Source organism: Urocampus carinirostris, chromosome 2 (genome assembly GCF_059441175.1).
Source record: "Urocampus carinirostris isolate Australia breed hairy pipefish chromosome 2, RoL_Ucar_1.0, whole genome shotgun sequence".
Lineage (NCBI taxonomy): Eukaryota > Metazoa > Chordata > Actinopteri > Syngnathiformes > Syngnathidae > Urocampus > Urocampus carinirostris.
This window is the reverse complement of record NC_142350.1, coordinates 62,856,508-62,882,883: the sequence shown is the minus strand read 5'-3', so window position 1 is coordinate 62,882,883 and position 26,376 is coordinate 62,856,508. Positions and strand designations below refer to the sequence as shown.

At 41.7% G+C, this 26,376-nt stretch overlaps 1 protein-coding gene across 4 annotated transcripts in view; it reads right to left on the bottom strand.

The window, feature by feature from the left end:
* dgkb (diacylglycerol kinase, beta) overlaps positions 1-26,376 on the bottom strand; it is a 157,354-nt gene that overhangs the window by 96,585 nt on the left and 34,393 nt on the right. For all 4 annotated transcript variants that reach the window (XM_088327479.1, XM_088327480.1, XM_088327481.1 and 1 more), the window contains 5 exons: positions 24,791-24,907; positions 24,361-24,459; positions 23,095-23,196; positions 17,403-17,476; positions 15,320-15,394 (listed from right to left, as the gene is read on the bottom strand). In XM_088327479.1, coding sequence (XP_088183605.1) covers positions 15,320-15,394; positions 17,403-17,476; positions 23,095-23,196; positions 24,361-24,459; positions 24,791-24,907 — 467 coding nt within the window. The remainder of the gene's footprint in view (positions 1-15,319; positions 15,395-17,402; positions 17,477-23,094; positions 23,197-24,360; positions 24,460-24,790; positions 24,908-26,376) is intronic.

Here is a 26,376-nt window from a genome sequence, read left to right as displayed (position 1 = left end):
CCGGCTGCCTAACGTGCATGACTTCCCATTTCCCGTAAAATAAAAGCTTGTGTGAGAAACGTCACGCATTTGGGTCCTAATCCTGTTCCGGTTCATGAAAAAAGGGGGAATTTCAGGTTCTTGAAGGCAAAAATATGCCGCAGTTTGGATTCCCCACAAACAAGTCAACAAGTTCCTGATTAGAAAAAAAAAATTAGGCTGACCAAATGCCAACCCATAAAAATCACTTAGCACTGACCACCTTGCCCAAAAAAATGGCAAAATATCCATTACTCAAAAACAAAACACCTCTCAAAAGGCCGGGTAAAATAATTATTAGAAGAATGGTGCAGTATGGTAGATTTGAGTCTCTATAGTTTGTATTCTTTCTTGTGCTTTTTAACATGTTTTTAGGGGCAGGGTACAATTAGTAAAATAATACACACTGTCCCTTTAAAGCAGAGATCTCCAACCTGGTGTTCTGAAAATATGTAACCAGTGCGTGGTCATTATGATATTTTGGTAAAATTATTCTTTTTAGTGGTTGACTGAGTCTATTTCCAATGAATAACCAGATAATAAGATAATAACAATATAATTTTAACGTGATAAGTTGTTATTATACAAATGCATACTAAAATGGGTGCCCTTTGCGCTAATAAGTAACAAAAAGTAGCTCTTAGCTTGAAAAAGGTTGATGTCATGATTACTGATATGACTCAGCTGTGCCCGCTCCTTTGGCACCAACTGCTGCAGGCTCTGATTGGCTCCCGATCAGTATTTGTACTCAGTCCTGTCTGTCCCCTTTTGTCGGTCCATCTGCGAACCTCAGTTAACACTAGGCAAGCATTTTTCGACCCTGAAAACCCTGAAATTTCTAACCCGGCTTTTTGCTCCCGCCTGTCCCCTGGCTCCGACCCGTTTTTGATCCCGACCATGTCTACTCTCCCGTCCCGGCTTTCAATCTGTTTTTGTTCCTATTCTGGCTTACGACTCGCTTACGACCCCGACCACGTTTTTGCTCTCCTGTCCCGGCTACTGACCCGTTTTTCCGTCCCTGACACCGCCATCGCTCGCCACGGAAGATCCACTTCCACGTTCGGAGCAAAATCCGAGTATTAGAGCGACCTGGTTTCCGCGTCCTTCAATCACCGGATCGTGGGCGCAACCAATGTTCCCTCTAATTTTCCAGGGGTCTGAGCGTTCACACAAAGTCGGTGAGCAACGCTTGAAACAACAGTGAGAAACCATAATCCCAAGTGTGGCAAGATAATTAACTATCAAACATGTCCAAAACTTGACATCAAGTTACATTTTGCTAGTTTCCGGCAATGCAAAATTATTTTTCTCTTTTGAATGAATTGACTCATGTACTATTGCAAAGGTTGTAGAGCCTACAAACGTCGTTTGTTCTTACAATTCTTTCACAAGATATCCATTTCTTTTGATTTCCTGATATATTTTGTCGCATTATATTAACATTTTTGGGGGCTTATTTAGTCGGTTGTAAGATACAGAACTGTACTTAATCACATTTTAGTGGAAGTACAATGTTGGCAACAAGATTCACTTGATATCATTGGAAATTATTTGAATGCAACACAAAGTTTTTCTTCTTTTTTCCGTTTTTTTTCTACTTTTTTTTAAATTCCTTTAAAAAAAATCTCATTGTGTTTTTTTTTTCTTTTTGTTCTCTGTTTACTTTTTTCCTACATTTTCTACATTTCTTTCCTTTTTTTTCTCTAGCTTTTTTCTAAATTTTTCCTTCTTTTTTTCTCTTCCTTCTGTTTCTTTTTTCTCAGCTTTTCACTACTTTTCCATTTAGGTATTTTTTTCTTTTTTGTTCTATTCCCCCCTTCTTTTAAGTCATTTTGTGCATAGTTTTACATTATATTTGGTCATGTCGGGATTAAAGAAGCAAAAACAACCTGAAGAGCCTTTTAGGACCTGAAAGAGCCGGTTCCTTTTAGCGAGCCGAGCTGAAGAAGCCGGTTCTCAACCATCTCTACTAACTTTACTCAACTTCGTTCTACTCTGACTCGACTTCAAAATACCGCATTTAGGACACAACGTCAGGGGAACCCGTGTATTTTTACCTTCATGCACTGTAACTTTGACTTAAGTCGCTTCTTAAATAGTCATTTTGAGCCCTCATTTTTGTGCGCCGGCTAGATTTTCTTGTGCGCAGAGAATGTGCGAGCAGTGCGCAATTGCGCCCGTGCGCAGCTTAGAGGGAACACTGGGCGCAACCCTTTCTCTTTCTTCCAATAAGACGCAACGCAAGTGGGTCCTGTCGTGACAGTTGAAGATTCCTGCTTCAACGAGCCTAGTATATTTTTGTATCAAGTCACAACATTACTATTTACGAAATTTTACAAGCAGATTAAAGGGGATTCACAGTGAGTGATGGGCATAATTTGTCCATGTATCAGAAGCCCTTAAGAGTCCTTACCACACCCCTTCTAATAATAATAATAAAATTGCCAATCACTCATCTGCAGCCTGGTGCAGACCTAATCGGATCAGGGCGGCCGATGTTCAGTCGGACGTCTTCCGTTCCTTCACAATAACAAAGCGCTAACTGAATGAAAGTCCGCATGGCGGCTAAATGACTCGCTCAATTACACCCGGGTCGGGACGGGCAAACCGCATTAAGGAGGCAAACAGACGGCCGTCCACATGAAAGGCAACTTTGGGCCCGGTTAAAGAGCAAGAAGCAAACACTTCATTTGCGCTTATTGCGTTAGCCGGACAGCTAATTGACAGCAGCGGGGTGTGCAGCGTCCATTCTGCTAATGCGGCGGAGAAAATATTCAAACAGGATGTGGCCACGTATGGTCAACGGGAAGTGAAGCCAAAAAAAAAACGAAAGCGATAAAGCGGCATCCTATGACAGGCTGTATGAGAGGTAAACTAGAATGGTTTTGCTGCAGTAGAGCGTCACCAGCGTTGAGTCGTGAACAATGTTCCCTCTAATTTTCCACGGGTCTGAGCGTTCACACAAAGTCGGTGAGTAACGCTTGAAACAACAGTGAGCAACCATAATCCCAAGTGTGGCAAGATAATCAATGATCAAACATTTCCAAAACTTGACACCAAGTTACATTTTGCTTAGTTTCCGGCAATGCAAAATGATTTTTCTCTTTTGAAGGAATTGACTCATGTACTATTGCAAAGGTTGTACGGCCTGATATATTTTGTCGCATAATATTAACATTTTTGTGGGCTTATTTAGTCGGTTGCAAGATACAGAACTATACTTAGTCACATTTTTTAGTGGAAGTACAATGTTGGCAACAAGATTCACTTGATACAATTGGAAATTATTTCAATGCAACTCAAACTTTTTCTTCTTTTTTCCGTGTTTTTTTTTTTACTTCTTTTTAAATTCCTTTAAAAAAAGTCTCATTGTGTTTATTTTTTCCGAGCTGTTACTTTTTTCTTTTTGTTCTCCATTTACTTTTTTCCTACGTTTCTTTCTTTTCTATTTTTCTGGCTTTTTTTCTAAATTTTTCCTTCTTTTTTTCTCTTCCTTTTGTTTCTTTTTTTTCGCAGCTTTTCACTACTTTTTCATTTTGGTATTTTTTTCTTTTTTGTTCTATTCCCCCCTTCTTTTAAGTCATTTTGTACATAGTTTTACATAATATTTGGTCATGTTGGGATTAAAGAAGCAAAAACAACCTGAAGAGCCGTTTAGGACCCGAAAGAGCCGGTTCCTTTTAGTGAGCCGAGCCGAAGAAGCCGGTTCTCGAAAAACTCTACTAACTTTACTTTTCAACTTCATTCGACATTGACTTCAAAATACCGCATTTAGGACACAACGTCAGGGGAACCCGTGTATTTTTACCTTCATGCACTGTAACTTTGACTTAAGTCGCTTCTTAATTAGTCATTTTGAGCCCTCATTTTTGTCCGCTGGCTAGATTTTCTTGTGCGCTGAGAATGTGCGAGCAGTGCGCAATCGCGCACGCGTGCAGCTTAGAGGGAACACTGGTCGTGAAGCCATTTTAGTGTTGAGTATTGTGGTGTGTATTATAGCGTAGAGGAGTAGTGTTTGTGCATGGTTATGACTTTCTGTAAGAAAGTATAGTTGAGCATGTGTGAGAGTATGATGTACGTGAGAGCAAGTATAATTTACTTCTCAAACGGCCTCTCATAGCATCCCACTCTGCTTTTATTCCTGATAAAGACGCAGAAGCTCGGCTAATCAAAGCCAAACAATGGGTATGAGAGTATAATAGTATGTGTAAGAGCCTATAGTAGTGTGTATGACAGTATAGGAGTGTTTGTGCATGGGTATGACTGTATCTGTATGAGAGTATAGTTGAGTATGTATGAGAGTATGTTGCATGTGAGAGCAAGTATAATTTACTTCTCAAACGGCCTCTCATAGCATCCTGCACCGCTCTTATTCCTGATAAAGGCGCAGAAGCTCGGCTAATCAAAGCCAACAACGGGTATGAGAGTATAATTGTATGTGTAAGAGCGTATAGTAGTGTGTATGAGACTATAGTAGTGTTTGTGCATGGGTATGACAGTATCTGTATGAGAGTATAGTTGAGTATGTGTGAGAGTATATTGTCGTATGTATGGCAGCGTAGAGTAATAGTGTCCATGGTTATGACTCTGAATGTAAGAAAATATAGTTGTGCATTTGTAAGAGTATATTGTATGTAAGAGCAAGTATAATTTACTTCTCAAACGGCCTCTCATAGCATCCTGCACCGCTCTTATTCCTGATAAAGGCGCAGAAGCTCGGCTAATCAAAGCCAACAACGGGTATGAGAGTATAATTGTATGTGTAAGAGCGTATAGTAGTGTGTATGAGACTATAGTAGTGTTTGTGCATGGGTATGACAGTATCTGTATGAGAGTATAGTTGAGTATGTGTGAGAGTATATTGTCGTATGTATGGCAGCGTAGAGTAATAGTGTCCATGGTTATGACTCTGAATGTAAGAAAATATAGTTGTGCATCTGTAAGAGTATATTGTATGTAAGAGCAAGTATAATTTACTTCTCAAACGGCCTCTCATAGCATCACACTCTGCTTTTATTCCTGATAAAGACGACGAAGCTCGGCTAATCAAAGCCAAACAATGGGTATGATAATAATAATAATAATAATGCATTTTATTTAAAAGCGCCTTTCAGGCCACCCAAGGACACTGTACAAACAATGAAAAAATACAATTTAAAAAGTTGTAAACGAAATAATAAATAAAAACAGGACATAAAATCATAAAAACAAAGGAAATGGAGAAGCTATGTGTTGTAGGCAGTCCTGAACAGGTGTGTTTTTAGACGGGACTTAAAAGTGGAGAGAGATGTGCAGTATTGGAGGTCCGGAGGTAGATTATTCCAAAGCTTGGGAGCAGCGCAACTGAAGGCTCTGGCTCCCATGGTGCTCAGGTGGGCAGGGGGCACTGACAGTCGGAGGGAGGACGAGGATCTGAGGGAGCGAGTGGGGACGTGCACCTGGAGAAGGTCGGACAGGTAAGGAGGAGCCAGGTTGTGGATGGCCATATATGTATATAGGATGAGTTTGTAGCTGATGCGATGCTGAACAGGAAGCCAGTGTAGCTGTTGGAGAACGGGGGTGATGTGCTGCTGGGAAGATGTTTTTGTGATGATGCGAGCAGAGGCGTTTTGAACCAGCTGAATTTTATGGAGGGACTTTTGAGGAAGGCCGAAGAGGAGAGCATTGCAGTAGTCAAGGCGGGATGTGACAAGACTGTGGACGAGAATAGCAGTGGTGCGGGGGGTGAGGGAAGGGCGGAGTCTGGTAATATTGCGGAGGTGGAAGTAAGCAGTGCGGGTGATGGTGTTGATATGTGAGTGGAAGGTAAGCATGCTATCCAGGATGACACCCAGACTCTTGACCTGGGGGGAGGGGGACACTAAGGAGCTGTCGATGTTGAGAGAGAAGTTGTTTACTTTGGATAAAGTGGATTTGGTGCCAAGAAGGAGGAATTCAGTTTTATTGGCATTTAATTTAAGAAAGTTTGTTGTGAACCATGTTTTGAGTTCGGAAAGGCAAGAGGTGAGGGAGGGAGGTGGGAGTATGGAGTTTGGTTTGCAGGAGAGGTAGAGTTGGGTGTCATCAGCAAAGCAGTGAAATTGGATATTAAATTTGCGGAGGATATGACCAAGAGGCAAGAGGTAGATGATGAAGAGAAGAGGACCTAAGACAGATCCCTGGGGTACACCTGTGGTGACTAGGGAGGGCTTTGAGGTGAAAGATTTCAGCTGGACAAACTGAGTGCGGCCAGTGAGATAGGAATGGAACCAGCTGAGGGGCGTATGAGTGAGACCAATGGAGGAGAGTCTATTGAGGAGGATAGGGTGAGAGATTGTGTCGAAGGCGGCGCTCAAGTCTAGGAGGATGAGGATGGAGACCAAACCGGAGTCAGATGCTATGAGGAGATCATTTACAATACGGATTAGGGCAGTCTCTGTGCTGTGGCGGGGGCGGAAACCAGACTGAAAGGGCTCATAGAGAGAGTGGAGGGACAGGTGCGAGTGGAGTTGAGCAGCAACAGTTTTTTCAAGGATTTTTGAAATAAATGGAAGGTTGGAGATGGGGCGAAGGTTGTCAAAGTTGTTGGGGTCGGCACCATGTTTTTTCAGCGTAGGGGTAACAGCAGCGGTTTTGAAAAGTGATGGGACGATACCAGAAGAGAGTGAGGAGTGGATAATGGCAGATATGAGAGGAAGCAGAGAAGGGAGGCAGGATTTAACAAGGGATGAAGGGAGGGGATCAAGCTGGCAAGTGGTGGGCTTGGATTTGAGTATGAGGTTGGATAATTCAGCAGTCGTGGGTGGAGCAAAACTGGAGAAGAAGTGACAAGCAGAAGGAAATTCAGATGGGGAGGGAGCAGACAGGTTTTGATGGAGTTGGTGGTGAATCTTAAGGATTTTGTGATTGAAGTACTCCATTATGGAGTTGCAGGTTGCTGTGGAGTACAGGTGGAGGGGGAGAGAATTTGGTGGCTGGAGGATTTTGTTCATGACAGAGAAGAGAGTTCTTGAATTTCCTTCGTTGGAAAGGATGAGGCCGGAATAGTAGCTGGATTTGGTTTGTGTAATTTGGTCCTTGTATTTAGCAGTATGGGTAGTGTACATGTCCTTATGGATGGTGAGGCCGGTTTTCTTATAAAGTCGCTCAAGTTGGCGGTTCTTTGATTTCAATGACCGAAGAGCGGGTGTAAACCAGGGGGCAGATGTGGAGAATGAGGCAGTCCTGGTTTTCAGGGGGGCAATAGAATTTAGAATATTTGTGAGGCAGGTATTGTAGTGAGAGGTGAGCTCATCCGGGCTTGAAAGAGCTTCTGGGGGTGGGGAGCGGTCAATAATGGAGCAGAGGGTGTCAATGTTGATATTTTTGGTATTACGAAAAGAAATGAGACGGGAGGTTTTGACAGTAGAGAGACAGAGTACGGTGTTAAAAGTGAGGAGGACATGATCAGATTCAGGAAAGACGTTGGAAGTGGGCTTGGAAGTAGAGAGGCCGGAGCAGCAGACCAGGTCCAATGTGTGGCCTTTAATGTGGGTGGGGAAATCAATAAGGCTGTGTATCCCGAGACTCTCCAGGCAGGATGTGAAGTCTCTGGTGAGTGGCAGGTTGGGATTGTCCATGTGAATATTGAAATCTCCCAATAAAATTAAATTAGGCGAGAGAGTGGATAAATGTGAAATTAAGCTGGAGAATTCATTGATAAAATCACTATGTGGCTTTGGGGGGCGATAAATTGAAGCAATGATGGTTGGCGTGGGTCCTGGGAGCTTAATCACCAGACACTCAAAGGAAGTCAATGCAGTGACAGGTACAGGCAAGACTTTCCACTTCTCACGGTGAATTACCGCGAGACCTCCTCCACGGCCGTTGCCACGGGGACGGCAGATGTAAACAAAGCTGGGGGGGGTGGAGTCATTTAGAGCAGCGAAGTCATTTGTTTGTTGCCAAGTTTCTGTTAAAACGAGGAAGTCGAGTTTTCGTTCGGCAAGGACGTCTTGGATTAGGTGGCCCTTGTTCGTGAGTGAGCGGACGTTCAGCAATCCAAAGTTTACGGCGGATGTGTCATGTTTGACGGCGGCAGTGCTGTTAGCCGACCTAGCTAGGCGGGCTAATGCATGGCAGTTAGCCCTACGGCTGCAGTTTAAGGGAGGGCGTCGAGAAGTGGACCAGGTTGAGGTGATTGAGCCGGGGTTTCTATACTCGACGTGCCTGCGCGATCCGCGGTGAATGTAGCGGCGTCGAGGCAGGCGAGCGATGTCAGGATGGTGGAGCAGCTCCGGTGGCGGGGGCCCCAGTGCAATCCACCGGATCCGGAGAAGATCCGCGATGGAATACTGGAGCAATCCTGTCACTGGATGGTGGCAGAACGACTCCTGACGTTCAGGAATCGGGAATAGTCCAAAAGCGGCGATGTTTTGGCACGCCATGACGAGGGAGAGAGGCCAGTGAAAAAGTAGACTTCGAAAAAGTTTTTGGGAGTGAGAAGCGGCGACATACACGCCAGCGTCCTCTCACCACCGGCAGGGATACATATGAGAGTATAATAGTATGTGTAAGAGCCTATAGTAGTGTGTATGACAGTATAGGAGTGTTTGTGCATGGGTATGACTGTATCTGTATGAGAGTATAGTTGAGTATGTATGAGAGTATGTTGCATGTGAGAGCAAGTATAATTTACTTCTCAAACGGCCTCTCATAGCATCCTGCTCCCCTCTTTTATTTCTGATAAAGGCGCAGAACCTCAGCTAATCAAAGCCAAACAACAGGTATGAGAGTATAATAGTATGTGTGAGAGCGTACAGTAGTGTCTACGAGAGAGTATAGTAGTGTGAATTAGAGAGTATAGTAGTGTTAGTGCATGGGTATGACTGTATCTGTAGGAGAGTATAGTTGTGTACGTGTGAGAGAATATTGTAGAGTGTATGGCAGCGTAGAGTAGTAGTGCTTATGCTTGGATATGACTAAGAAAATATAGTTGTGCATGTGTGAGAGTATAATGTTGCATGTGAGCTTAGGTATGATTTACTTCTAAAACAGCCTCTCATAGCATCCCGCTCTGCTTTTATTCCTGAATAAGACGCCGAAGCTCGGCTAATCAAAGCCAAACAACGGGTATGAGAGTATAATAGTATGTGTAAGAGCCTATAGTAGTGTGTATGACAGTATAGGAGTGTTTGCGCATGGGTATGACTGTTTCTGTATGAGAGTATAGTTGAGTATGTATGAGAGTATGTTGCATGTGAGAGCAAGTATAATTTACTTCTCAAACGGCCTCTCATAGCATCCTGCACCGCTCTTATTCCTGATAAAGGCGCAGAAGCTCGGCTAATCAAAGCCAACAACGGGTATGAGAGTATAATTGTATGTGTAAGAGCGTATAGTAGTGTGTATGAGACTATAGTAGTGTTTGTGCATGGGTATGACAGTATCTGTATGAGAGTATAGTTGAGTATGTGTGAGAGTATATTGTCGTATGTATGGCAGCGTAGAGTAATAGTGTCCATGGTTATGACTCTGAATGTAAGAAAATATAGTTGTGCATCTGTAAGAGTATATTGCATGTAAGAGCAAGTATAATTTACTTCTCAAACGGCCTCTCATAGCATCACACTCTGCTTTTATTCCTGATAAAGACGACGAAGCTCGGCTAATCAAAGCCAAACAACGGGTATGAGAGTATAGTAGTGTGTACGAGAGAGTATAGTAGTGTGTATGAGAGAGTATAGTAGTGTTAGTGCATAGGTATGACTGTATCTGTAGGAAAGTATAGTTGAGTATGTGTAAGAGAATATTGTCGTGTGTATGGCAGCGTAGAGTAGTAGTGTGTGTCCATGCTTATGACTCTGAATATAAGAAAGTATAGTTGTGCATGTGTGAGAGTAGCATGCATGTGAGAGCAAGTATAATTTACTTCTCAAACGGCCTATCATAACATCCCGCTCTGCTTTTATTCCTGATAATGACGCCGACGCTCGGCTAATCAAAACCAAACAACGGGTATGAGAGTATAATAGTATGTGTGAGTGAGTATTGTGGTGTGTATTAGAGCGTAGAGTAGCAGTGTTTGTGCATCCTTATGTCTGTGTTTGTAAAAAAGTGTAGTTGTGCATGTGTGAGAGTATGTTGCATGTGAGAGGAAGTATGATTCACTTCTCAAACGGCCTCTCACAGTATCCTGCTCTGCTCTTATTCCTGATAAAGCTAGGGTATCAAAGGGTATGAGAGTAAAATGTTCAGTGTGAAAGCGTATAGTAATGTGTATGAGAGAGTATAGTAGTGCATGGGTATGACTGTACCTGTAGGAGAGTATAGTTGATTATGTGTGAGAGAATATTGTAATGTGTATGGCAGCGTAGAGTAGAAGTTTATGCATGGGTATGACTTTCTGTAAGAAACTATAGTTGTGCATGTGTGAGAGTATAATGTTGCATGTGAGTTTAGGTATGATTTACTTCTCAAACGGCCTCTCACAGCATCCCGCTCTGCTTTTATTCCTCATAAAGACGCCGAAACTCGGCTAATCATAGCTAAACAACGCTGCGGCACGACACCAGACGCGGGGGCCAAAAGGGAAAATCCGATGCGTGGAAATCAAACATTCACAATCTTAATAGCGGACAGTCGCTGTCTGGAAACGTCATAGCGGCAACACTTACTTATGCGGGATCACATGTCGCCGTCGAGACGCGCAAAAGAACCGCAAGGCCTCTCTCGCATACGATGCGGGTGATTACGTGGGAATGATGCAAAAAACCCACTTCATGTATAAACAAGCAGTAATAAGATGACCAGGTTTGAGGTGTGTCCTTCCTGAATTTTTACGAATTTTAGTGGTGAAATAGCGGTAAAATCCTTTATTAACGTTAAAAAGCTGAGTAAAAAGAACTTACCTGTTTTATTTTCAGACATTTTTTATTACTTTTATAACTTCAACAGAGTATACTGTTTCATTTGTTTATTACATGGTAAATTAAGCAAAATATTATTAACACCTATTCTTTTAAAGGGACACTGTGTAATAATAGACCAAAACATGTCACTGCATGGTGTAATGCAACCCAAAAAGGAGTGCTACAAAGCAAATACAGAGACTCAAAGTGACCAAGCTGCACCATTTATATCTATGTTTTTTGCCAAGCCTTCTATAAGGTTTTGGGTTTTTGGTGGTACCCAAAGCAGCAAGATGTCTGAAAATAATTTCAGCTCCCTCTAGGTCAGGGGTGTCAAACTCATTTTAACTCGCGGGCCACACGATAGAACATACATTCTGTCGGGGGCCGGACTAGTAGATTAAAGAGAAGGAAAAAGAGAGATAAAGAAAGAAGAGCAAGAGGGAGGGAAAAGGAAAGAGGGCGGGACAAAGAAAGAAAAAGAGAGAACAAAAAAGATAAAAAGAGATAAAAAGTCATGAGAGAGGGGGAAAAGAAAGGGAGAGGAAGAAAGAAATCCCAAGAGAAATAGAAAGACAGAAGGAGAGAAAAGAGAAAAGAAAGCGCAAAGGGTAGGAAGAGAGAAAAAGAAGAGAGAAGAGGAAAAAAGGAAGTTAGAGCAAAAGAAGTTAAAAAGACACAGAGAGAGAAAGATACAAAGAGCAACAAGGAAGAGAAAAAGAGAGACACAGAGAGTGAAAGAGACAGAGACTTAGAGTGGGAGAAAAGGAGTGGAAAAGAGAGAGAGAGAGAGAGAGAGAGAGAGAGAGAGAGAGAGAGAGAGAGAGAGAGAAAGAAACACAAGTACAGTGTCTTTGTTCAAGGCAACTGGCTTTGGCAACATCAAGTTGACATATTTCAACCTGCAGCTTGTTTTTCTCTTGCGCTTCTCTGAGTGTTGTCTTGCGGGCCGGATTCAATCCCTTAGCGGGCCGCCTGTTTGACACCTGTGCTCTAGGTGATCCTCATGTTATGTAAAGTATCTTGACCTTCGAGTGTGAAGTAATACACAATTTTCCTTTAATTATTATCCATAAAATACAATTTACCATTTTTTAAATTATTTTTTAACCTTTAGAGTGCAATTTTTCTTTTCTTTTTTAACCTTTGTACCAGGTAAAATAAGAAAAAAACAACTTAAGATAAGCCAATGAAATTATAGTTTATTATGAATACTTACTGTCATGATTACTGATGTGACTCACCTGTGCCCGCTCATTTGGCGCCAACTGCGGCGGGTTCTGATTGGCTCCCTGTCACTATTTGAACCCAGTCCTGTCAGTCCCCTGTTGTCAGTCCGTCTGCGAACTTCAGAGTATACTAGGCAAGCCTTTTTTCGACCCTGACTCCCGACTGTCCCGTTTTTGTTCCTGTCTGTCTCTGGCTACGAGCTGTTTTGATCCTGAGCACGTCTGCTCTCCCGTCCCGGCTTACGACTCGTTTCCGACCCCGACCACGCCTTGCTCTCCAAGTCCCGGCTACCGAACCAAATTTTCCGTCCCTGACACCGCCATCGCTCGCTACGGAAGATCCACTTCCGTGTTCAGATCACAATCCGAGTACGAAAGTGACTTGCTTCCCGCATCCAGCAAAACCGGATCGTGGGTGCAGCCCTTCCTCTTTCCTTCGATAAAACTTGTGGTACGCTACGCAATTGGGTCCTGTTTCCGTTCTGGTCCTGACACTTACCTTCTTTTTAATTAGATGAGTACATGTATAATTAAAAAAGGAAAAAAATGGTATATACATTAGTTTTTTTTTCCAATGTTGGTAAAAAGAAATGTTTGTTAAATGACCACTATCATCTACCACACCTGTCTCAAACTTTTGGCCTGCGAGCCAAATGTGGGCCGCCACATAATTTTTTGTGGCCTGTGACACAAAGCTGAGAAAAGCAAAACAGAACAATGAGTCAAACAATGACTTGCCGTTTTAAATATATCCACTGGATGTCACCAAAGCCAGGTGCCACTCGCATAAAACTTTAGCTGTATTTGCTGACAACCGTTAATCAACCAGAGAACATCGAGGAACCCCATCCCGATGTTATTTTAGTGGAAATAATACAAATTTCAAAATATTGCAACTCGGTGTCTTTGCAGAAGTGTATGGAAAACTTTAGCTCCTTTCTATAAGAGACAAGAAACTTAACAGCGAACATCCCATATCCAGGTAAACATTTTCAAAAAAATAAAAAGCAGAAAAAGACTTTGAAATCTCTCATCTCATCTCATTAGCCGTACCGCTTGTCCTCATTAGGGTCGCGGGGGGCTGGAGCCCATCCCAGCCATCTCCGGGCAGTGGGCAGGGGACACCCTGAACTGGTTGCCAGCCAATCGCAGGGCACACAGGGACAGACAACTCATTCGCTCATTCACACCTAGGGACAATTTGGACTGGCCAATTCACCTGAAATGCATGTTTTTGGAACGTGGGAGGAAACCGGAGTGCCCGGAGGAAACCCACGCAAGCACGGGGAGAACATACAAACTCCGCACAGGAAGTCTGGAGCTGGATTTGAACCCACGCAGGAGGTTCCCATGACATGAACTGTGCCGCACAAGCGCTAACCACTGCGCCGCCGTGCTGCCGACTTTGAAATCATTAGCCCTAAAATTTGTGCTTGTCACTTTACAGTTTGCATGAGGTTCCCTGAGATAAATAAATTGTAGTGAAAATTGATTCAACTGCCGTTCTGCCTTCTATTACAAATACACAGTTAATAAACACGACAAGAGATAATATCTTGTTAATCAAAAAAACCCACCAATAATCGTTTCACGATCAAATATAACACCCCTGAATTGTTATTTAATTGTGAGCCTCCTAAAAGACCCTCAGCCCTACAGCTGATGCACACTTTTTATGCCAGTAATTTACTAGTCTGGCCCCCGGGAGAATGTTTTTTCAACCATGTGGCCCCAGAATGTCACGGTTGCCATGGCGCTGAATTGGCCCCCGCCATGTGGCGCCAGCTTCGGTCACAGTTGCCAGGGCGCCCAATTGGCCCCACCCATGGACACCAGCTGAAGCTGTCACTACTTATACGCTGTCCTGTGAGTCGCCTTTTGTCGGAGCGTCTGCGAAGCTCCGTTTTGACACGTCAAGCCCTGTTTTCGTCTGTCCTGTGTTTTTGTTCTTGTTTTCCTCTTGGCCATCGATCGGTTTTTCCCCGCTCTCGACTCGGCCTACGCTTGCCACGGACACACCACTCCCGCGTTCTGAGCAATCTACTCCCCGCGACCAACGATCTCCGGATCGAGTCTGCGCTCCTTTCTCTTCTCCCCAATAAACTGTGTGTAATGTTACGCGAGTGGGTTCTAATTCCTGTTCTGGTACCTGACACAGAACTAAAATGAGTCTGACACCCTTGACCTACCACTTGGGAGATAATATCAATTTGTTAATTTATTCACTCCGAAAAACAAAATATCGAGTGATGACATAAAAAGAAATACAAAAATGAAAGCAAAACCAGGTGAGAATTGTTTTTTACAGTGTTAAAAATATTCTGTTGTGATTAAAATCAAATTTGGGAATCATGAATTCCAAGCTCAAGTAAAGCGAGAGCAATGCACTTGGAATGACTTAAACAATAATATAAAAATCTCTACTCCCGTCTCGATGACTGTAATGCACTACTCTCCGGTCTCCCGAAGTCCAAAATCAAGATTCTTCGGCTGGTACAAAATGCTGCAGCGAGGCTTTTAACTAAGACAAGAAAGTTTGATCACATGACCCCGATTTTCGCTAACCTGCATTGTCTCCCTGTTAGCTTAAAATGTGATTTTAAGGTTCTGTTGGTAGTATACAAAATCATGCATGGACTTGCTATCTCATATCTTTCAGATTTAATTTCCCCCTATGTTCCGGTCCGGAGCCTTCACTCTGAAAATGCTGGTCTACTAGTGATCCCAAGAGCCAAGAAGAAATCCGGAAATTTGAGAGTGTTCTCCATTTGGGCCTCGGAGCTGTGGAATGCTCTTCCCCCTGAGATTCGATCTGCAACCTCAGTGGAAATGTTTAAATCTAAGCTTAAAACACACTTTTACTTTATAGCATATGAATAACCTATATTTTATGTTGACAATATATGTGTATTATTTACCCTCATGTAGGTTTTAGATCATCGTATGGTGTCATAATAGTCTGTGGTTTGCAATAATCTGTGGTCTGTGCAGCCCTTTGAGACTCTTTGTGATCAAGGGCTATACAAAACAATCTATTTACTGAATTCTCTCTGTCTCTCTCTCTCTCTCTCTCTCTCTCTCTCTCTCTCTCTCTCTCTCTCTGCCTCTGCCTCTGCCTCTGCATCTCTCTCTCTCTCTATATATGTTTATATATGTCAGTTTTTTTCAAGAAGTCGTTTACATATTTGACATTTGGCTACTCACCCCGGCATGGGTCCATTCTTCGCCAAGTTATACACCTGTCTCGGGTTCAGGAGGTACTGGAACTTCCTGTAGATCCTACAAACGGATCAAATGACCAAAAAAGGCCACACTGCAATTAAGCGTTTTTGTCAAAATGGCCCCGGAGGCGGGCGGATCCCGTAAACGTGACGCGGCGAAACGGACTTGCCGGCGGCGGGGCGGGACATACCCCGAGTCCCATTAGAAAGACTAATTCATTTTAATTCCAATTTCATTATGTCAACTGGCTCAAGTCATATTTTGATCTCATAATTTAAACAAATGGGGAGCAAAGGGGGGTAATAAGGAGCGAGCGATGATGTTTCAGTAATAACCCAATTAGCCCGGAGTTACGACAAGGGCGAGGATGGGATAGCTTGCACCGAGATAGGTGAAAAAGAGTAGTTACAAAGGCTTGCAAACCCTCTTTAAAAGGCCAAATTCAAGCACTTTTCAAAGACTTTCAAACCCAATTTTTGAATTTCTCCAAAATCATTAATATAAAAAATCCGGTGTGTATTATATATTTAGCAGAGCCACAAATATAACTGCAATTTACATTTGTGATTTTTAAATCTTGTGTGTGCATTTATTAACACGTGATTGAGTAAATGATATGAATATGTAGCTTACAATTTCAGTTGCAGGAAGTTCTTCCCGTTACAATTTACAGTACCACTGGGAAACGCTACCTCTATTTTTTGCGTCCATAAATAATACATAATCCTTGCACTAATATATATTTCAGAGTTCCCTATTAAGTGTAGCATGCACCTGTCCTCTTGGAGGCGACAATATCATATAAACTACTGTGAGTTGCCGTTAATCACGAGGGAAGGAGAAATGCAATGGCAAAGCGACGCAACCAGAGAGCAGTGTCAGTGTACTTTTTAACATGGCAACACTTTCAAGCATGTACAACCACTTCACTCAAAAATCAAGCACTTTTCAATCCTTGGTTATACAACATTACAATTCAAGAACTAAAAACATTACAATTCAAGCACCTAGAGGTAAGATCAGGCCCGAAAATCAACCTGACCTGATGTCATGATGTCATGACTGATGCGAGGCACCTGTGCCTGTTCCTTTGGCGCCAACTGCCTCGAACACTGACTGGCTGCTTGTCTCTTTTTAAACTGACGGGTTCACCCCTGTCTTCCTGTCACCCGTTGTCAGTCCGTCTGCGAACCTCAGCTCACGCTAGGCAAGCCTTTCGACCCTGACTCTCTCCTGTCCTGATACTCAACTTGAGCATAAGGCATATTTTCAAATTTGTCACGGTTGCCATGGCGCCCAATTGGCCCCGCCCGAGTGGCGCCAGCTGCGGCTTATTGACAGATTGGCTTGCTGTCTGTTTGAAGCTCAGCACTCTCACGCTTCCTTTGTCAGCCCGTCAACGAACTTCTGCCTCGCAAGACGTGGGTTTCGACTCGGTCCTGTCCCTGTTGGTATTTTCCAGTACGGTATTGTTCCCATTCATTTTGTCCTGTTTAGTATCGGTTTTCAGTTTAGTGTCCGTCTATTTTTGTCCTGTCTAGTATCGGTTTTCAGTTTAGTTTCCGTCTATTTTTGTCCTGCTTATTATTTTCTCCAGTTTTCGTTCCCGTCTAGTTTCTCCTGTTTATTTTCGATATCCCGATTCATTATCTATCCTGTCTGTCCCGTCCTCCCCGGTATCGACCCCATCTGTCCGATATCAACTCGGGCAATTGGAATCGATCTCGTCGGTCTCTGGCTTCCTGTCTTTCCACGCCAGACCGCTGCCTAACGTGCATGACTCCCCATTTCCCGTAAAATAAAAGGCTTGTGTGAGAACCTCACGCGTTTGGGTCCTGATCCTGTTCTGGTTCTTGACAAGCCAATTTGGGTTTTATTATAATCCGGAAAATACGCTACCAACAAATGAGACTATTTGTGGAGGTGTTTAGACGAAATTAATTCAGATTGACAGACAAAATCTTTGATATCTCAACTGAGGTCTTCCAATGCTCTTCCGGAACAGTTTTTTTTTTGTGTGTGTTTGTGTTTTTTTTTTTTCTGTAGCAACAAACGGCGCACTCACCTCTCTCCCTGTTTGCCACCGCTCTTCGGATTGACAAAGACCAGCAGCGGATGAGTGCCCTCTATTGTCGTGATCTGAACGGGAGATGTCAAAACAAAGCGTCGGTGTTTGGAGACTGCAGGATGCGGCCCCGGGAACTCGCTTTCAAGACGCATCCCCTCTAAACCTTTGAGGGAGCTAGCGTGCGGCGAGGCTCGCCGGAAAACTCGTCTAGGTTGGTATAGTGCTTCAATTCCTTTACATTTTGAATGAATGAATGTATGAATGAAAACTTTATTTCGAACATTAAAATAAAAACAGGACAAAAACAATGAGTCAACAACAAAATAATGTCACATAACCGGTAGATCTGTCTGTGGGAGTAAGAAGCAGACGCTTATTTTCCCCACCTATTAATTACGTTTTACAGATAGCTCCTATTTTGTGTCTAAATATAACACAATCTCACAGATATACATATTACATAGGTAGGATATCAATAATTATAATAATAACAATAGTCACATATTTTATACACTAATCATCGTAGTAGCCATCTATTAACGTTATAAGGCTACTAGTCACTGAATATCATTGTGACACCAATGATAATAACAACAATAGCAATAATAACAGTTATGTTATAATAATAGTAACAAAACAAAGTTAACCATAGTTGTAAACTCAGTATTTCCAATCTCTAGTATCACTCATACCTAGTGTTCCCTCTAAGCTGCGCGCGACAAAAATGAGGGCTCAAAATTACTAATTAAGAAGCGACTCACGTCAAAGTTACAGTGCATGAAGGTAAAAATACACGGGTTCCCCTGACGTTGTGTCCTAAATGCGGTATTTTGAAGTCGAGTCGAAGGAGAGCGAAGTTGAGTAAAGTTAGAGTTTGTCGGCGAACCGGCTTTTTCGGCTCGGCTCACTAAATGGGAACCGGCTCTTTCGGGTCCTAAACGGCTCTTCGGGTTGTTTTTGCTACTTTAATCCCAACATGACCAAATATTATGTAAAATTACGCACAAAATGACTTAAAGGAAGGAGGGAATCGAACAAAAAAGAAAAAAATACCAAAATGAAAAAGTAGTGAAAAGCTGAGAAAAAAAAGAAACAAAAGGAAGAAAAATTTAGAGAAAAGCCAGAAAAAAAGAAAAGAAATAAATGTAGGAAAAAAGTAAATAGAGAACAAAAAGAAAAACGTAACAGCTCGGAAAAAGTAAACACAATGAGATTTTTTTTAAAGGAATTTAAAAAAAGTAGAAAAAAACACGAAAAAAAGAAAAAAAAGTTTCAAATAATTTCCAATTATATCAAGTGAATCTTGTTGCCAACATTGTACTTCCACTAAAAAATGTGGTTAAGTACAGTTTTGTATCTTACAACCGACTAAATAAGCCCCCAAAAATGTTAATATTATGCGACAAAATATATCAGGAAATAAAAAGAAATGGATATCTTGTGAAAGAATTGTAAGAACAAACAACGTTTGTAGGCCGTACAACCTTTGCAGTAGTACATGAGTCAATTCATTCAAAAGAGGAAAATAATTTTGCATTGCCGGAAACTCAGCAAAATGTAACTTGATGTCAAGTTTTGGACATGTTTGATAATGAATTATCTTGCCACACTTGGGATTATGGTTGCTCACTGTTGTTTCAAGCGCTGCTCACCGACTTTGTGTGAACGCTCAGACCCATGGAAAATTACAGGGAACATTGCAAGCCTTTTCCTCCTTTTGAATAAAGCTGAGTAAAACGAACGCAAGTGGGACCTGTCTCCATTACTGGTCTCTGACATTCTAGGTGTAGCATGTTTGTTCAACGTTTCAAAGGCCTCTATTACGGCACATGCCAGTATTTTCCCCAATCTGGCTTTGAAAACGTGGCCCATCGTTTTAGCAGATAACGTCGCAGAAGCTAGCGTTTGTAGACGACTTTCTAAATAGCAAAAAAGTAGCTGCATAGTTAGCTGGAAAGGTAAAAACATTGAAGAAAGCTAGATAAATAGCTAAAAGAGTAAAACGCTGACTAAATAGCTGGATATAAAGCAAAAAAAGCTTGATATATAGCTAGAAAGGAGGACAAAATGTAGCTTGATAACTGGCAAAACAGTTAAAATGTTCGCTAGATAGCATGCAAAAAAATGTAAAAAGCTAGCTAAAATGATAGTTAGCTACAAGGCTAAAAAGCTAGCTAGATAGCTAGCTAGCTGACAAACTGCACATTTTTTGCTCATTTGCTTTAAAATAAAAACATAAATTTGAATTTAGTTTGTTGTATTTCCTGTAAAATAAAATCAATAAATAGATGAATAAATAACTGTTTTTAATACACTAATAGATTCTCATTCTATTCACTCTGTCATAAAATTAAAAATATGTGGCCTGCCTTTAATACTGATCGCAAAATAAAATAAATAAATCAACATTTGAACAGATGATGGTAGTGCACTTGTTTTTTTTTGGGTGAGAATTTTAGCCCACCCCGATTAGGTCACGGAAACAGTAAATAGAAAAAGAAAGGTGACTGTGAGGGTCATGGCTTCCAAGACAAGTATTTTTTCACTGTAATCAGAAACACTGTGTCTGCCTTACAGAGACTGTGGCTGTTTTCAAAGAATATAATATCAAGAGGCACTGCCGACTACAAAAAAGCTATCTGGAAACGACCGCTGTGAAAAGGTGCAGCAACTGGAAGCTGTTTTAACGGCACAGCAACGCTTTTTCACCCAACCGTGCCAAAGAATGCCAGGGTGAATAGTCGACGCTCACACCTTTGCCTGCTTTCTAAAAATTTAGGACAGCCCCGGAATAAAGCATAAAAAGGTAGTGTCGGTAGCAGGGTTGGGTAGGGTTACTTTAACTGGATTACTTTCAATTACTTTTGGATTACTCCAATACCAAATATGCTACTAAAAGACAAAATAAACTAAATATAAATAGAATGACTACATTTTGTGCAGGCTTGGGGAGTAACGGAATACATGAAACGGCAAAAATGATGTTGGCAAGCTGTTTGGATTTATTTTCATTTTGTTTCTGTCGCATTTTATGTTCGTTTTGCCGGAGATCAAAGAGATCAAAGCCAGGAGAGAAAGCTTACCACGTGTTGTGATTCATCATTTTATTCATTTTTAGTTTCTTTTGTCTTTTATTAGCATATTTGGTATTGGAGTAATTTGAAAGTAATCCAGTTAAAGTAACCCTACCCAACCCTGGTCGGTAGGTACGGATGTCCTCAATATCCGGGCTGATTCCGCCCAAAATCGCAAACCTCGTTAGCCAGCCCGCATTAATTGGCAGCCGCTTGGTGCGCTGTGACGTTAGAGAATCACTTCCAAGTCTGTTCGAGCGCCGCGGGCCGAAGCTCGCAAAGCGCCAACCCAAACAAGCTCTAATCCGCCGGCCCCTGTTTGAACGGGGCCCTCGCCACCGCCGGATCCCTCTCCTCTCCTCTCCCCCTCCCCCTTCATTTCTCCCTCTCCACTCTCTTGACACAGACGAAGCGCTTAACTCTCCCTCGTCTGCAATCCCAGTAGGCCGAGGGGGGAATTAACGAGTTCCCCGTCCAGCCCCGGAGTGATCCATTACTTCCTGTAATTATAAATAATAATCCTGATTATTACGCTGGTTAGCCGGCAAGGGGCAGAGACGGATGTGGCCCCCGATGCCGTTCATCATCGCTGTTGCTAGACGGGTAGTCGCCAAGGACGCTGTAATGGCTGACAGATATCGCAAGGGAGCTAAGTGGACGGGACGCGCCGGGATAAAAGAGAAGCTTGCAGTTTTTAACATGTTAAAACTGATAGATAGAGATAGCTAGATAGATAGATACTTTGTTCATCCCCATAGGGAAATTCACACTTCGAGGAGTATCCTTGTGTCTATTATTAACAGATTAACAGGATGGCCTTGGGTGCTCTGTTGTAGTTTAGCAACAGCGGAGTGGATGACGTCGGACGCTAGTCCAAAAGTTCGACGTCCCTGCAGCAGATGGAAATCTTTGTGCCCAGTGTTACACCACCTCGTGTTCACGTAGATAGCGAGGCCGCCTCCCATCCGCTTCCCGCAGGTTTTTGTGTCCCTGTCTGCCCTAACAGCGCTGAAGCCGGGTAGCTCCACGTTAGCATCCGGGATGCTAGACGTGAGCCACGTTTCCGTAAAACACAGCAAACTGCACTCCTTGTACGCTTTGATGTTTTTCACCAGCACAACCAGTTCGTCTGTCTTATTTGGTAGAGAGTTCACGTTTCCCATGATTACGGACGGTACCGAAGGCTTATATCGACGCTAGTCACTTAGCCTTCATCTTAGCTCCGGCTCTGCAGCCACGATAGGGCACCCTCATCACGCCGGCACGAGAATTCTTCAGAGCAAGGAGTTGTTTCCTCGAATAAATTTATTTTTGTGCATTAGAACCCATAACGATAGGATAGAAAGTAATCCAAAGTGTAGTTGTTAAACGGGACGAAAAACACCGAAGATGGAGGCAGACAATAAAAACAATAAATCACAAAAAGAGTGAAATAACACAGAGCTGCTGGAAAGGCTGCCTATGAAGTTAGAGCTAACTTGCTAGGTTTTTTGACCTTTGTTGTTAGGCGCCTTCCTATCTAAAAGCACTCTTGCACACAATATCTAGTCTGAACTAGTTAAGACCATTGAGTCTCACATTGGTACAAAGATGAGACTCTGAGTCACACCCCTAGGAGGGTGAGCTGGGAACACAGTATGAATGAATAAATGAATGAAAAAATTAAACATTAAAATAAAAACGGAACAAAAACAATAACTCAACAACAAAATAATGTTACATAATATGTTCGAAAAAGGGTAGTAAGAAGATGCTTATATTCCCTACCCCTTCATCTTCCCTATTAAATACCCCAATGATAATAACAACAATAGTAATAATATTAATAATAACAGTTATGATATAACAATAGCAACAATAACAACAAAGTTAACCATAGTTCTAGAGACACTATTCCCAATCTCTCGAATCACTCATACCCAATTTTCTTCATCTCTGTATTCCGCCAGTAATGTTTTTTTGTATTTAAATTTGAACAAGTGAATATTTGGACATCATTTGATCTCGTCTTGTAAATTGTTCCAAAGTATGACTCCACACACAGACACACACATACTTTTCCTGGTGGTTCTCTCCTTTGGGATTATGAATTTACTATCATATCCAAGACTAGGCACTATCTTAGATAGGACGGAAAAATGCTCCACAGCTGTGTATTCAATCTTTTGAGCATCCAGTAAATAGTATAACAAGAACATGGGGTCTTCTGGTTCTTATTTCTAGTAAGCATTTGAGATAAACTAACCAGTTGCCTTTTAAAGCTGTAAGATTGGCAAAATAGGCTACATAATTGATGAAGAATGGTCACATGATCCTAACATGTGATCAACAGAACTTGAAGCATCTCTAAAACCCAGTAACTAAATTAGGATAAATTTTACTTTTCTACAATGTTATTATGAAATAATTTTGTGTTTTCCGATGCTGAAATAAAAAGACTGTTTTTGTATCTGGTTCAATATTAAATTGTCAAAATAATGGAATATAAAAAATGAAAGAACAGAGTTTTTGTGTGTTGCACATTCTAAAAAAGTAGAATGGTTTATATTAAGAAATAATTATGACTTGAATGTGGATTTTTTGTTTGGGTCTTTGTGTACACATATGTACATTACCTGCAGGCCTTGACCGTCCACCGTGACCGAGTTGGCTCTCTGAACCTTCCCTCGGCTCGACTGGCTGCACCGGGAATCCTTTCTCAGTGTCGACTGCCTCTCCTACAAATGAACAACGACAAAATCCAGAAATTAGTCCCAAACGTGTAGTGCTGTCATGCACTTTCCGGAATTTTTTTTAACAAGTTACCTAGTGTATATTATGTTTGTGAACTGTAATGCTAAATGTAATTCACCCTGGTCATCCTGAAAGGGGGATACCACTTGTGAGGTCCCTTCTCAAGGTTTCTCTTTTTCCTCACGCTGAGGTTTTGAGTTGTTCCTTGCCCGCATGTTGGTTTAAGATCAGGTAATTGTGTAATTGTAATCCTGTGCAGTACTTTGAAACATTTTTGTGAATAAGGGCTATATAAATAAATTTGACTTGACTTGAGGAGAATGTAAGAATAATTTCTCAAAAACAGGTAAAATACTGTGTATATCGTGAGTTAATAATGTGGGTATTTCTTAATGGATTAACGAATTATATAATGATGTTAGAAATTAAATGATCGTTTGAAAAAGCATCTCTTATAATTATATATATATATATATATATATATATTATAATTTGGCTTTAACCTGTCATTCCTCTTTTCTTTCCAGGTGATTTGTTCATTCTGTGATGTGATGTTTGTTGCATCCATCCATCCATTATCTGCACCGCTTATCCTCAGTAGGGTCGCGGGGGTGCTGGAGTCCATCCCAGCAATCATCGGGCATTGGGCAGGGGACACCCTGAACTGGTTGCCAGCCAGTCGCAGGGCACACAGGGACAGACAATTTGCTCGCTCATTCACACCTAGGGATAATTTGGACCGGACAATTAACCTAACATGTATGTTTTTGGAATGTGGGAGGAAACCGGAGTACCCAAAGGAAACCCACGCAAGGACGGGGAAAACATGCAAACTCCACACAGGAGGTTCGATCGCATGACCTCAGAACTGTGCCGCACACGCACTAACCACTGCGCCGCCGTGCTATATCTTTGTTGCACCATGATTGAAAAGAAAAAAAGAAACAAAATCCAACAATATTTTTTAATTTTTAAATCTTATTTTGTGTACAGATTCCAAAAACAAATACATATTTGTGAATATTAGAATGTTTTTTAACACAGCTTTTCTTGTGGAAAACACAATTCGGCCCAACCTCACCGAGACCCGAGCTCCAGCAGCAACCGAGTTAGTTAAGTAAAGTAACTAAGTAAACAGGGGTGCTCACCAAGACGACAGGAAAGATGGAGCTAGGTGGCAGGATATGATCCTTCAGAGGTCCGCAGTCACATTCAGGCTTCACATGGGAGGCACACTTGTTATGGAGCTGCAGGACACCATGTCGGGACAGAAAAATAAAACACATAGCCGAAACACAAATATTACTTTGATATAACATTGATGAAGAAAAATAATATTTGCTTGCCCACCCAGGGAAGTCCTAAAAAAAATTAAGGATCCAATTTGCATTTGGGGTTCAGATTTCACATTCAAACTGCTGCATTGGGATGAATGCTTGAATGCAAGTCCCACATTTCACTTCTTGTTTGCATAGTGTCACCCTCAAATGCTTGTGTGGATGTAAATCGGCGAAGGATTTGTAAATAAATAAATAAATGAAAATGAAAAGAATTCTTGACCCCCAGCCATGTCCTCACCGTGATTTGACACCACACGCAATGGAGCCCGGTCAGGCCTTGGTAACACTTAATGGTTTTGTGGCACTTGTCGCACTTGCTGGGGCAGTTTCCTTCCACCCAGAAGTGGTGCATGACCTGCAGAGGTGTGACACAATGGTGGGTTGGGTCTTAAACAGGTGGTAAAGGTACAGAACTCCCACGTTAACCCTGTAGAAGCCATGAAACATGTTTTTCCACATGTCTTGGGTTCTCCTAGAGTTAAAATCACGTCAAAAAGCAGATACCGTAAATTCCGGACTATAAGCCGCTACCTTTTTCCCTATTTTTCAACCCTGCGGCTTATTCAGTGAAGCGGCCAATTTATGTAATTTTTTTAGTGTTGCTACCATTAACTGCCCTGTCACAGTCACTGTTTGGGATGAAAGCTATATTATCATTATTAAAGCTTTGAAAACTCATAATATGTATTTGCAACCGTATATTTTTGTAATGTATTTATTTTAGACACTTATTCTGATATGTTTTGCACGGGTGAACGAAAAATGAGGGGCGGAACAAACGCGGGGTGCCGAGTTTAAGTGGGGACCGCTAAAAGTGAGGGACAGACAAGGAAAGAAGAGGGGGTAAAAAGTTGGTTAAAGAAAAAGGAGTTGCGTGAGTAAATGTGTTCATCTGATATATTTTTCCCACCCTTACCTTTGGAAATATACACTTTTTTCCTTGGATTACCTTCAACGGGACCCGGACTCTGCAGGTCTGCATCAAACTTTAAGTACCGGTATCATTTTCCGTTTATTTTGCCGGCTGTGATTATTGGACTGTGGACTTTAATGAAGGACATTAAGTTTCAATCGCGGGACTTGAAGTCGGGTTTGGGTTAATTTTGTGTTACATGTTTAAATGTGGGCACATGCGGCTTATATACAGGTGCGGCTTGTGTGTGTACAAAATCGGTTTTCCTCTTAAAATGTGGTGGGTGAGGCTTATAATCAGGTGCGCTCTATAGTCCGGAATTTACGGTACTTCTGCATAAAACGGACACTTTTCCTATAGTGTTGTGTAGCAGCCCTAACTCCATTTTGATTTTACGAGTAGTCAATTTTATTAAAATAACAATACTATAGTTTTTTGATCATTTGTTTTAAGGCTGATACAGATAAACATCTCTTGAGTGGTCATCGATACGAACGCTAGATATTGATACAGCTAGTGAATACAATTCCCTTCACAAAAAAAGTGTTCAAAAAAATATTGTTATCACAACAAATTAATTCTGAAAATATCATTTTTGTAAATTGTAGTTCCTGAGGGTAAAACAGCCGTTAGACATAAGCCGATACTGTAAAGCTGCTATTGGCACTGATACCTGGTATCACTACTTCTCCATTCCGAATTCTTATTAATATAATTATAAAAAAAAAACATTTCTTTCTAATATGTAGGACTTGAAAAACAGTTATCAAATATCATAGTAAATTAAAGCGGAGGGAGTGAAATTATTTAGTTTAGCCTTTTTAAATGGTACTTAAAATTGGTAAGACACAAATTAAAAAAAAGATATAGATGTCAGGAACCAGAACAGGATCAGGACCCAAACGCGTGAC